The 14,061-nt window shown below is 41.9% G+C and overlaps 1 protein-coding gene across 3 annotated transcripts in view; it reads right to left on the reverse strand.

The window, feature by feature from the left end:
• Positions 1 to 5,697: 5,697 nt before the first annotated feature.
• Positions 5,698 to 14,061, reverse strand: part of akap6 (A kinase (PRKA) anchor protein 6) — a 123,023-nt gene continuing 114,659 nt past the window's right edge. For 2 of the 3 annotated variants that reach the window (XM_072689390.1, XM_072689391.1), the window contains exons 13-14: positions 9,763 to 12,852; positions 6,776 to 8,747 (exon numbers count right to left, since the gene is read on the reverse strand). In XM_072689390.1, coding sequence (XP_072545491.1) covers positions 8,526 to 8,747; positions 9,763 to 12,852 — 3,312 coding nt within the window. In that variant the 3' untranslated portion in view covers positions 6,776 to 8,525. Of the gene's footprint in view, positions 6,744 to 6,775; positions 8,748 to 9,762; positions 12,853 to 14,061 lie in introns of those variants that run through there. The other variant, XM_072689392.1, reaches the window with a different exon arrangement.

Consider the following 14,061-nt stretch of genomic DNA (forward strand, 5'->3'; position numbering starts at 1 on the left):
CAGAACCCAGCAGTGTTTTACCCCCGTCCTCCAAAATGAGTGTATGCCTATTATGTGATAATTCTGTCAATCATAAGGTCATCAGTAGAGCCACTATCTGAAGAGGATAATTGAAGCTGCAACTCTGAATTACATTTTCTTCACTCCCTGCCTTAAATGAAAGATAGCACTGTAATATGAATATGGCCATTTCTTTCTTCATATAGAGGACTGATTGCAGCTTCCTAATTAAAGTGACCTTGATTAAGTATTGTAATTCTAATTCTGTAATTGTAACTTACAAAAACAGGGAAAAACTGAGTTTTTAGGAACTGTATTGAAGGTACACTACACTCCAAAAAATGAAGGTGCTTCAAATGGTTGTTTGAGCGATGCTGTAGAGGAGCCAGTTTTGGTCCCATATACTTATCTTAGAACCCATTTATACAGTTTGTATGAACATTCTGACATTCATCAATGTTTTCTTATTTGGGATTTGTTCAGTTTATGAGGATAAGCAGAGCAGAGCTGTGAACAATTCTGTGGTTCAAGCACACATCATGAATGTGGCAAGAAAACTCTTAGGATGATTTTGATGAATGAGGCTCATGTTTGTAAGAGATGTATGAGTAAGTGTGAGAAACCTTTGAAGCAACAATATGGAAAATAGGTATTTCTTGCTCCTGGGCTCCCCCTACAGTCAGGAAGTGTAATTTGTGCTTTGAGTTTTTCTGGACAAGCTGAGAGATACATTACCATTACTGCAAGTGAAAGAAGCATGTGTTCAATATTACAGGACTTTACACAAATATGACTCGGGTTTTACAGTGGTACGCAGTCCCTGAGAGTGCTGTCCTGCTCGCTTCTTCAAAGTTACATACTGTAGATATCAGCCTGCTAAGCCTCGAGTAGCAATGACAAAGATACTGTTCTCCCTGTGACAAGTCAGTGGAGCATCACAAGGATTTTGAAGTTATTATTTTAAGGTAAAATGTTGCTTTAAAGGTTATTCACAATCTCACTGGCATCTCTTTTACAAACATAGTTCTTTAGGTAAGCAAAAGTGGTTCTTGTACGGCATCACCACAACTGTGTATACATGTATACACAAAATGCATAGATTTTCTTGGATCCCTGTCAGTCACAGGTCCTTAAAATCGCCTGACCTTCCTCACCATACGGTGCCCCTGGGCATCACCCAAAGAAATATTTAAAGCACTTTTATTTTTAAGAGTATTCAATAAACCACTGAATAACAGAGAAAAAAACACAGGTTGATTTAGTATAAAACCTGTTCAATCTGATAAGAAAACACTTGACCCTTGTGATACCTCATTGCTTGGTCTTTATATTACCTCTCCTAAAATTAAAATGTTCTTACCATATAAGAAAGCATTTGATTCATTACCGGTTGCAAGTTCCCCCCCTCCTTTTTGATGGAAAATGCAAATTTACGGGAGATGGGATAATTTTTGCTCCATGTACATTAGAGGTAAATGTTATGTGACTCCTCTCCCCTAAGTGATTGATTGGGCAGGTCGCATTTAAAAAGCGTGGGGCAAAGGCTACTGAAAATATATCTATTACTTTAAAACTGTAATGACTTTTGAAAGATTGCTCCTCTGTGTTTGTGGAGGAGTACTGTAGCTCAGGATGGACGATGAATTAACTGTTGGGAGAAATTACAGACAGAGCACAGGGAGGGAAAAAAACTTTGAGCATGGAAATGATGGATTGGGAGGTCCGAGGGAAAATGACATCATGCTTTTTATTTATCCCAGATGATAAGCTCGGCATGCCCTTCCACACCGCCGTGCTATTTCACGTTGGATTGTTTCCTAACGGGCTTTGATGACACGTCTGGAATCCAATCACCTAACCCTCAAATTACATGAACAGACTCAGTGCATCCTTTAGTGTTTTAATGGGGCCAGCACCTCTGTCATTCACTCCTACCCTCCTTCTCTCCCTCCCTCCCTCCCTCACTCCCTCATTCCCTCCCTCACTCCCTCCCTTCCTAACATGCATATACAGATATTCTACTACAGGCCTCAACTAAATGTAAATATTAAAACATACACAGATCAGCCACAACATTAAAACCAAAAAGACTGCAAACCGGGAACACACCACAAGACCTGCCTGATGTTTTGGAGACCCAGTCGCCCATTTTCCTGCTTTTAATGCATAACCTTAAAGAACCGACTGTTCACTTAGTGCCTAATTTATCCACCCAATGACAGATGCCACTGAAACCAAAAAAATTCAATATTATTTACTTCACGTGTCACGTGGGGTTTTAATGTTATGGCTGATCAGTGCATAGGCACTATCACAGCTTGTTTTAAATCAGTGTAAAGAACCTCTTAATGTAAATGATGTAAAGGTTCTATATGTATTAACATGTTTTAATGTTCAAGCTAAGGACCATCATGCAGTTCATGCAATTGTTTTGTTTGCATTTTTTAAAACAATACATTCAATAGAACAATACTTTCAAAAGTTAAATCAGTACTTGCTTACTAAATTAATTGCTTTATTTGCTCCAGTCTGGTTAATGCATTGTTCAAAGCCTGTGTAGATACATTGCTTGTCTAAGAAATGTTTTTTTGTTTTTTTTTCTGGAAATGTCTACAGTACCTTTACTTATTGAACATAACTGTAGCATTTCATTCACACTCTGTCTGATTCCAGGTCATAAATTTTTTATTTATATAATTTTATTGATATTATTTATATAAATATGCACCTTTCCCCACAGGAAGTAAATGAAGTATATCTAAAAGGTGCAATACCTTTTGTTCTGACCGCATGTGACACGTTGTGTAATTGATATACTGTGCACCTGGTGCTGAGATGTAGTAAAAGCAAGCTTTGGCTCCAGATCAGGAGATGAGATGTGCAGCGCCAGAAAATCCATTGAGTGTGCTGTTGGGATCAAGTGCATTAGAAAGGGGTAGATCGGCAGCTATGTAGGAAGTTAATTGCTAGCTACTATTGTTACCAGTAGAGAAGTCTTATAGGCTAGGAGGGGGTGGGTATGGCCCTCTCAGTTTTTGAATGAGGAGGAGGATCTTATTATCACATTCTTTGTTACTGGGATACTTTTGCTAGATTTTTATCGCAACATTTTATTAGACTAATAATTTCAGTGACAGATGATGGTAAAACTTTGCTATTAGGCAATACAACCACATGTCTATACTGAATTACAAAAACACACACATGGTATTATTAATCCTGATCATAACATTGCTTGTGTTTATGTTTTAATATTGACATTTTACACATTGCATATCATGAGGACATAGTCCTTCTTGTTCACTTACTTTTACATAGAAATATGTAGGCTATTGTGTTCCGACATTGGACCTCTCTAGTGGTCAGATGACATCTGCACCCCTGATTATTACAGTCACATTTCCACAACTAACTGTGATTCGGCCACATCACTGTATTACTGTTCCTCTGTATCTCACTGCTGGTGTATGTAGTATGTAACAGGTGCTGCACTTAGCTAGCTCGTTTTTAAGAACCAATACTGATGTTATTATGTCCTGAGATCTGAGACCCAGTTTTGGCGAGTGTCTGTGATTGACTTTTACAACATTTGGAACAAATTCCTTTTACATTAGGTCTTTTATTACCTCATCGTAACTTTGATACATAAAAGCTGCCAAAGCTGATGACATTCTGTCGAGTAGTTCTTGATATATAGACATGCACTGTGGTGACATGCCACATTTAATATTCTGTTTTCACATCACACCTTCCCTTCCCTCACTGACTGAAAGCCAGTCATGCTCTAATAAGACATGGGGCAAGGGGGTCACTGGGAAAAACCATCGGGTGAAACCACATGACCCTGTACTGCTCATATCAATAAGAACAGAAAGTGAATTTTAAATATCTCAATAAAATAAAATGAACGCAGCGTTGTTTCCTGGATTTCAGTACTTTGTGGCTCTGCGTTATCCTACATGGCAATGCCACTGCTTCTTCTATTCTGTTTGAAATAGCTTTTTTAGTGTACAACATCAATCAAAAGTGAAATTGTGAAACAACGTGAAACTTTCCGTCACTGTCCGCTGCATTTAAAAGAATATGGTGACATTTGAATGTCAGTCATACGTCCTTTTATCCCTCAGTGTCTGTCATTTGGAAAAATTCTCCTCAACTTGTCTTTTTTTTGTCACATAATGTCATATAATCAAGTGCGATCTTTTCAACAAAGAGGGTCTGACTTATTAATTCTTCCATCCACGCTTAGCAAAGCCTCCAAATCAACATTCTGACTGCTTGTAATTGCAAAGGCATCATGGTTCGATACACATGACCTTTACTACCTTTAAAGTAATTTCCATTTCATACAAAAATATTCAGTTAATTGCAAAAAGGGAAATCATTTGTTCATGATGCAATATTCTGAAGATAACGTAAGATTCCATTTCCATCCTAATTTATCAGTGCCATCAGTCACTGCAAAACCTTATTTGAAATATCAAAGTGACTTTTACTCTCACATACAGTGAGGATCCACTACTGTTTTCACTCTGTGATAAAAGTGAGGTGCCTTTTTTGTGGCAGTGAGTCAGACAGGGCCTGAATGCTTGTCATTTTTCATGTTGTACCTCATGCACAGATACAAACAAGTGTATGTTAAATTATAGGTTTAAAATTATTATGTTATTATGTATTTCCCTGTCTTCTCAAAACAAAAACAAAAAGGTAAAGTCTTTGTGGATTTATCCCCCACTAGCCATTACTGTAATAAGACAAGAGGCAACCAGTGCTTTTATGCTTCTATAAACACTACTGTACTTAATGAGGGACCAAACACACACTGAACCGTTGTGTTCTCCTTATTCCATATTCTCACAATTGAATTCAAATGTGTGACTTTCATTTCTACTGTCTGATTTTCTTCTGATGCAAGCACACACTCATCATCAACAAACAGGCATCTGCTGCAGCAGCCGATGGGCGATTACAGCAGAGAGGCTTATCAGGCTCGGCTCGGCAATCAGGAGAGCGCTTGATTGGCAGCTGAAGAGTTCCACGGGTCTGATGCTACTGTATGTGTGTATCTCGGCGGGCCCATAGTGCGATCTGTAGAATCATCAACACTTCCTGTAAACAGCACATTAGCCATGGAAATAACTGTGTGCTTCCAGAGGTACACTGGGCATAAAGATGAATCACTTAATGTTGTCTGAGATGTGTCTCCTGACTCAGCCCTCAGTGACCCCCTGACTGTTCGCATTCGGAACCCACCAAGCGTCCATGTTCTCTCCCTTTGCAATAGAACAAAAAATTGTGGGCCGTCACAGTTCCCAAGAACTGTGTTAGAAAAAGACGGGTCAACAGTGCGTCGCCATAGCAATCAGTGATGATGAGGTAGTCTCTTCCATGTAAAAAAAAAATTACCTTTCGAATTTTTAAAGGAAGTCAATGTAAAAAAGGTTTTATTTTGGAGCATTTCTATTGGTCCATTCATAAGAAATTTAGACACAATGTAAAGAACAACTGCCAGATTCAAATTATGTTGAAAAGTAAAATACAGAGAAAATGGAGATACAATGTTGTTGCATGTCAGCAAGGCTACAGTAAATATCCATCCATGCGAGCACAATCCATTCTCCTATCTTGTCACTATTGTAAGAAAGGCAAGCCTCAGACAGTCTTCAATAAATTATGTTTATTTCTGAAGAGCTTGTATACAGTTAACCATGCATTCTAGCACTTTAAGGCTTATAATTATTCACATCACAGAACACACACAGTTGTACACTAACACAAAGCATTTATACCGTTGTTGTACACCAAGATTTGCACGTACAGTATACATATATACAGATGCCCATTCAATAGTCTCACACCTTGCTTGTAAAGTCCACGTTCTCACTATTTACTGAACACGCGACATGGAAAAAAGCAGTGTTTTAACAAAAGTTATAAGAAATAACTGCAAGGCACAAAACTGTTTAAAGTTTAAAACACCTCTTTGTTTCTCCAAATCTTGAGGATTTAAAAAAAAACAAAAAAACAAAAAAAAAAACAAATAACCAACAAATAAACAGAAAAAGTGAATAGCATCCCATTAACTGGCGCAAATCCCATTCCACACAACCTCACACCACTGTTGGGTTGCATAGACAGCTCTACCTCAGCACGCAACATTTTAACAGTCCATGAGTCCAAGCTTCGACCTCTGCAAAAGCATCTTACACACACGCAGAAAGAGTGGAGCTGAGTAAAGCTGGAGGAAGCTGCTCTCCAGACCAACGGAGACATCATGCCACACATGGCTATGGCCTACTCACACGTACTAGGTGTGCCTCTACAATGTGCTGCACCTCACTTCAACTCTGAAGCTGCAAATGAGAGATACCTGTGACGTGCACTGATATACCTGCAACCATTGGCTGATATGATATTGAGAGCTACCGCACGCGTGCGTGTTTATATTGGGGTTTGGGAGTGAGTGTTGGGGTGGAAGACCGGTGAGGTAGCTCAGTTCTGGGGTCCAGGACGAGCAGTGAGGAGAGAACGGCAAGGTCGCACCAAAGTCACCAGGGTCAAAAGTCAGAAGTGGGCGCTAAAGCAGGAGGAGGAAGAGGAGGGCCAGAAAACAATGCAGTGCCAGAAAAGGGGTCCATGCACCAGGATCAAAGAAGGATCCCAGAACACGGAATAAGAACACAGTGACAGAAACTCTTCAGTTAGGGCTTAGACCCAGGGCTGGCAAGACTTCTTGCAAGTTTCTAAAAAAACAAGAAAACACACAAAAACAGCAAAGGTATAATTCAAATACAAAACAGAGACACTGGCATTATAACATTATTTTAAAAACCAGTATAAATGACAAGTTGAAAAAGGGTTCTGGTAAGAACTTTAACTGTAATGTGCCTTTGTATCCACTAGGGGCAATGCAGAAATTCATTACAGCCAAAATTAAATCAATTTGTACATTCAAACTGTTTTTCATTCTAACATTACACAATAACTTGTCTTAAATGATGAGGACGTTCAGAAAGTTTGATATTTGGACAGATCTTGTTTGTGTCCTCCAGTGCATTTGAGTGCATACACTCAGGGATGTTATGAATGTGTCTGCTCTAGCTAGTAGACTGATCGTGTGTCTTCTACCTTCTTACCCTATCCTCCCTGCTCTAGGCATTCACTGAAACACAAAAGATTGGTGGTATAATCCTTTAGTTGAACTTTCTTTTTTTTCATCCCATTACTGTTATATTTAGGGATGGTCTGATACAATTATTTTGTCACAGATCGAATACAAGTCTCTTAATGCTGAGTATCAGCCAATAGCAATACCACGACTGATTAAATAATACAGCCACACTGTTTAGATAAGATGTGCTGCTAATAAATACTGAAGGAAAAACCTAGTTTCTATAATGGATTTATTTAGTTTAGTAGCGACTTTTCTTAAAATGACCGTTTTTTTTCATTGCCCCCAGACCATTTAGCACCCCCGTTGTGTGTGTGTTGTGGTACATACTTTTGACTGATATCTGTGTAATAAAAGTGAGGTGAATGTGCTACGATTGGGTTTTCTATAACGTGTGTCTATTAGCATTAGTGTTAGCCTCCTTCCAGTTCTGAATGCGCTCTTTAGTGCTGGTTTAAAAACAAAGAAAGACATGCAGTTCTCCCACCAGTAAAACAGAGCATTTCACTGTTAATTGTGCCTTGAGAACGGTGCTCTGAACACCGTGGAAAACAATAACTCAGAACTGGATAGGGATTTAAAGAGCCGATACTCAATCCAATTAAAATACACTTGGATCGACCCTGATCCAGTGAATCGGGACATCACTAGTTAAATAGCTATTTGGGTCTGGCCACTGTCGTCCATAAAAAAAAGCTCACCAGGACCTGTTTAAAACATGAACGCAGAGGTTTGAACACTAGGTCAACAGAGAAGTGCACTGCTCATGGTCTTTGTGGTACGAGATTACAGTGTGCAGTGCATACTTGCTGTAGGGAGTTGTGAGAATGGACAAGCAGTGCAGGATTTTCCATCTGCTGTACACTCTGTAGGACTTTGTTGCTATGAAACATTTGTGTTTCATCAAAGAAATGATTGCCGAGCAACACACTCTGGCATGGTAGCACAGGGAGAGACAGACAGGGAGAGAGCGAGAGAGCACAATTCAAAGGCTAACTCTACTAGACATATAGATACCATATATATAGATGTAATGACTGCTTTTCAGACCAATTTCCCAGTAAGGTTGTCATCACATAGAAAGTACAGTGGCCTATAATTTAAACCACAACATGGTCTGAAGTCAGACAATGCGCCTGCGTCATCAGCATCGGAATAAGCCTGTGGGGTCGGATCAGGGAGCATTTCCAAATACGTGGGGTGAGGAGAAAGCACGTTCTTGTTGCAAATTTTGCTGGTTGCAAAAACACACTAATGTGGGCTAGGAAGGTGCTTAGTTGCAGTATGGAATGAGGTGGAAAATGGGGTGCTTGCAATGCACCACAAGATGCTGAAAAGAGCCATCAGCCATTTTTCAGAGGTACGACAGAGAAGGCCTAGAGGGGGAGGCTACGTGCGAGTCTGTGTGTGTGTGTATATGTGTGGGTGCTGATGCACGACCTACAGTAGGAACCCTGGCCTGGGGCCTGCTGCTCGCTCCACTCCTCACTGCAGATGAGCTGTCTGAACGGCGAGTGCTGAACGAAGCCCTGCGGCCTGTCTCCAGCAGCCCCGCACCACCCTCTGACCTTGGCAACTGAGAGAGACAGAGAGAGAGAGACACAGAGATGATGACATCAGGATGGTGATGTTGTTGATGATGATGATGATGATGATGATGGGGACAATGGCAGTAAAATGTGTAAGCATTATATATTATATACTTTCATTCTTGCTGGTGAGCATCTAAACCAGTGTCCTTTGGATAGCACTGATGTAAGCTTTTTAATATTTGCAGACTCTCACCCATGTAAGCAAGTTCATACTGTCCCCATGGCATCTTCACATCACAGCCAATTCTCACTGTCCTTATGACAGCATCATTACTTGAGGTGTTCCACCACTATGGGCGTCCAAAATGACCTAGCAGATGACGCTGTTTACTGCTCTACCATGTACAGAAATAGCAGACTGAGGAACCCTGCACCGTCATCACCCAATAAGAATATGGCTAACAGTGCTCATAGACCTCTGGGCAACATGTAGAATGTTAGCCCTGTATTAACTGAAAAGTATAGTCATTGAAGATTCAATCAATTCTTGTGGGTAATAACATTTTAGCGCTTGTTTTCATGTGGCTTCTGAGGGAAATTATTAATGCTCTTGTTTTTGGTATCAATGATTAATTTAAAAAGTAAGCACTTAATTTACCTAATATAAGGTCAAACATCGGATTTGCAGTGAGTGCTGGAACGAAGCAGTGGGGAAGTTTGCATATGAAATAGAAAACTACTTAAAAGAACACAAATACATGCTAATTCAGTCATGAAATTAAGTAATGATTCTCGCTGTAGTCTTGCTTATGAATCATAATATAATCTGACTGATTATGATTATTCTGTTCTGTAGACCTTAAAATTTTAAATCTACGCCTGCAAATCCTTCTTCCATTAGCACTTCAGGGGGAGAGTGGGGGGTGTGCTGAGGGGGAGAGGGAGGGAGGGAGAGAATGAAAATCCCTCTTAAATATTTAGTCAATGAGATGAATTCAGCAGAAATGCACCCTGCTCTCATTACAAGCAGATAGAGCCCGGCATAATGTCTAAACGCACCTGTTTATGAGTTGACTTGGCTTCCTGAGGAGAGCTGCGCCCTTTTTTGACATTCTTCTGTTTCATCCACTGTGAAGCAGCACCTCTTTCATCCCTATCACTCTTTCTTATCGGGGGACAGTTAATTTTAGGATTAATATATAGGCCGCCTTCCTCTTTTAAAGGATTTGTACTGGAGCAAGAGACTCTTATCTTAGTCATTACAGGGGAAATATTGGATTCAAGCATTTTAGTATCTGCAAAACATTCAACAGTGTCTATCAGGGTTTCACATGGTAAAGGATTAAGATAAGGAGCCTCATTATGGCACTGCGGCTGGCTCCCAGCTATACTACCTGGAGAAATACTATGCGCTTTTTGGTATTCATCACAGGCCAGTGGAGGTGCTTGGCTCAGGGGACATAAGGGGTCTATTAGTTTGGTGCTGCGTCTCATGGGCCATTTGCTAATGGACATGCTGTAGCAGAGAGGAGGGCCTAGGTAGACTTCTTCTGTGCAGGCCTCAAACAGAGGCTCTTCATCGCGGATTTCTGGGGTCCTGGAGAGGACTGGTGTGCTGCTCTTGTCTTCTGTGCAGGTACTGACCTCTCCACAATCACTATCATGGGAAGAGAGTGAAAGGTAGTTGTAGAAATCCCCCTTGCGTAAGTGGATGTGCCGATGCGAGTGTTCGAGAACTTTCTCTTTGATCTGAGAGACAGAGGTTGGGCTGGAGGCTTCCTGAGTGTGCTCTGTTTGCGCGTCTTTAGGTTTCATTGCCACGGATGCCATGTCAATGATCTCCATCACAAAGCTGTGAACGTTCTCACTATTTTCCTCTTCAGCAGGGATGGACGGGTGGCTACAGCAGCCTGACAAGCTTTCTGTGTGATTTTCATGGACATCGTTTAGGAAGGATGCCAGTCGCTCCCGGGAGCTCAAGTGAGCAGCTCCCAGTATGCCATGGTGGGACCCTGAGCACTCCTCCGCTGGAGACAGTGAGGGGGACGGGCGACGGGAGCTGTGGCATGGAAGTTCACCCTTTAGCTGGCCCTCAAGAGACGACTCTTTGGACTGTATGTTCAGTTGCTCACATGAGGCAGGTGAGGCGGCAGTTACCATTGCTGTTACATCACCATTTAAAGCATCCATGGCACAGCAGTCCTTACATGACTCTCCTTTCTTAGTGAACAGACTCCCCTCTTCTCTAAGGAGCTCGTCGTCCTCATCTTTCCCTTTGATGTGGGAGCTGTCCACATTCCCATTTTCCATGTCATCCACAAAGCGGCTGATGTAACTTCTGGTAGCATCCCTGCGACTGTTGTCCTCTTCCTGTTGTTTGAGGCTGTCATTCTTCGCATTTGTGTTTGCCTCCAAGAGCTTCAGAGCAGCTTGATTTAAGAAATGCCGATCTGTGGTGGTCCTTACAGGAGAAAGAATCTCTCTGGACAGGGTTCCACATCGTAGCTCATCTCCAAGATCCGCCTCATTCTTTTCCCTGTTCTGTGATCTGTGCTTAACCCAGCTCTGAAACTCGCCCTTCATGTAGTCCACCCCCAGTGCAAAAGAGCCCTCTATATACTCCTCCTCAGAGGTTATGCTGGAATCTTCATCATCCTTGATGCCCAGCTCTTCCTCTGTGAGGGTGAGAGTGGAACTGGAAAGAAGGTCACTATCATCTTCATCATCAGTGCAGGCTGACGTGCAAGACACATTTACCACCATACTGACGCTGGCATCTGTCTCATCAGCCAGTTGCTGGTTGCGGCAGTGCTTCTTGAAGGAATTGTTGGATATTATGGCTACACGGCGGTTCTTCTGTACAGCCAGATCTTCAGATGTTACTGACGAGTCCTCTACGCTGCTAAGCTCTGTAAGCGAGGCCGCTAGGCTCTCGTTGGCAGAAGAAGCAGGGCCCCCCGAACGTGGTCCTCGACAAGGTAGACGAAGAGAGCTGCTCTGTAGGGTGACATCAGAAATGCTGCGGGTCATCTTTTGGGCAAGAGGTGTCCGGATGTTTTCGAGTCGTTTGAGCAACTCTAGAGTTCTCCTGCTCAGTTCCCCAGTGGGCTCTGGCGCCATTCCGATGTCCCTCAGGCTGCCCTGACTGCCCGCTTCCTCCGAACCCTTACACGGAGCCAGCCAGCTCTCAAGGGACGTGCTACGCGTGAGAGTCTCTTTGGCTGAAGGAAATAATTCTCCCACTGCATACAAGGAGTCCAGGGAAGACCCCTGGGACAGCTGAAAATGCTCCTTCCGAACCCTTCCTTTGTCATCAGCTCCAGCACTGAAAGCTCCAGTGTCACCGTCCTCAGACTCAGGACTCAGGCAGCGTCCATTAATGAGGATCTCAACTGGTTCCTTTCCGTGCTTCCTTCTGCTTTCTCCAGACTCTTCTTTCTTCCTCCTCACCATGCAAAATCTTTGGTTCTTCGTCTCCTCGGCCAGACTGTCTCCCAGCTCGGCACACTTGTTGGCACGTTGAAGGATCCTGTCTATGTCTTCATCTGACAATCTATCTATACATGGTGATTCCGATCGAATAGGGGGAGAGACAGTAACCTGAACTTTTTGATCTTCACTCTGATAAAGCAGACATATCTCAGAATTGGCTGTGGTCTCAGTGTCCCCTTCACTGACTATCCCACTCTCGCTCTCTGATCTCCTAGCTAAATCTGTTAGCAACCCCTGTTTCCCACTCAGTAACCCTCCTATGATGTCAGGTAATGACTCCACTGAGGAAAAAGAGGAATCCTTGCTTAGGCTCTTCAGCAGTGGCTGCTTCCCTTTGGTTTTGGTGGCATTTGGAGAAATCTTTTGATTGTACTGCGGCTGTTGGTTTAACTCCACATGATGTAGATTAAACACCTGATAAACATGGGAAGACACTGAATTTGATTCTAAGGTGCTCAGGTTTGTTCTGGACTGTGTGGGGCATGACTCAGTCAAATTTAAAAGCTCCCCAACAGAATGGAGGGGCATTTCTGAATGCTCATCACATTCCTGTAGCTCCATATTAACTATGGTCATGTCCATTTCATCCCACTCCCAAGAATCTTCAGCTTGGCCACGGAGATCCATTAGCGATGGTTCAATCAGGTTCCCAGGGACCTGAGAACAGACAAATAGCAATGCAGTTAGCATTTAGAAGGAATACACTGAACAGTAGAAGCATATGTCATGGGCAGATTTCTGATCTTCAAGAGCTGGCAATCCTATTTTAATGACATAAGAAGCAATGCTAAGCTGTAAAGCTTTTTTTTGTGCTGTTTGAAAAATCTTGCTTAGACACACACATTCTGCATGGGATACAATTACACAAATTGCCTGGTTTCTTGTTAATGAGAGAAAGGTCTATTTATATTATCCTTTTATCTCATTAATCTAATAAACTGGCAAATCTAACACTTGCGTGGTATGTCATACATCGCATATAATGAATTTTTATTAGATTTCTGTTTATTCTTTTCTTGCTGATAAGGGAAATACTAATGATGGGGCTTGGCTTGCTAATGCATGATAAAACCTTCAACTGTGAGAATAATCAATCAGTCTAATCAAATAAAAATCATTTCTGTAAGCTGCCAGTGTACTGCAAATGCACCAAAGGCATTTTTAACACGATGCTCCAGGAAAAACCTTCCATTAATAACACTCAAGCAGGGTTATAAAACGTGAGGAAGAAAAATTGTGAATATGGGCCATTGTATAAGACCTGGCCCTTCTCATTTCTTCTCAAGATACAGTCATTCCTGGGCGTGTCCACCTCTTTTAGAGTGAGCAGAAGTCAGCCTCAAATGATCATCCCTTCTGTTGACCTTCATGTTGTAAAAAATGGCGCCATAAAACATAGCTTTTTAAAAATGGGCAAATTGAAAAAGTTTTTCAGCCCTCAAACATGAAGAGTGAACACATAAGCTGAGTTTGTCTTCTAAATCTTTTAATAGAATGCTATTTTATCACTGCACACAGAGCACTGTATTTACAAAAACAGACCCTCCCTATTATTTTTCTTCCCCTTCTCTAAACACTTCCCAAAGTGAAATTGCTCTTCAGCCCTGCAAGGTCAGAGCTGGAGAGGGCTGAGTCGTTTGTCTTGCTGGTGTAAATGAGAGCGGATAACTGAGTGGACGTCCACAAACAGGTCCCTGGGCTTTTCTGTGTGCTCCACACAGCCTCCACAGAGCCGTGTGCTGCCACACAGGAATGCACAGGATCTGCATAACAAAAGCCTCGGTCCAATGCGCAACTCCCACATTTAAAGCACTGCTACGACCCTCTTATTACGATAAGTCACTAGTTAGGACTTCTGTTTTGGGG

The sequence above is a fragment of the Salminus brasiliensis genome, chromosome 10 (genome assembly GCF_030463535.1).
Source record: "Salminus brasiliensis chromosome 10, fSalBra1.hap2, whole genome shotgun sequence".
Taxonomy (NCBI): domain Eukaryota; kingdom Metazoa; phylum Chordata; class Actinopteri; order Characiformes; family Bryconidae; genus Salminus; species Salminus brasiliensis.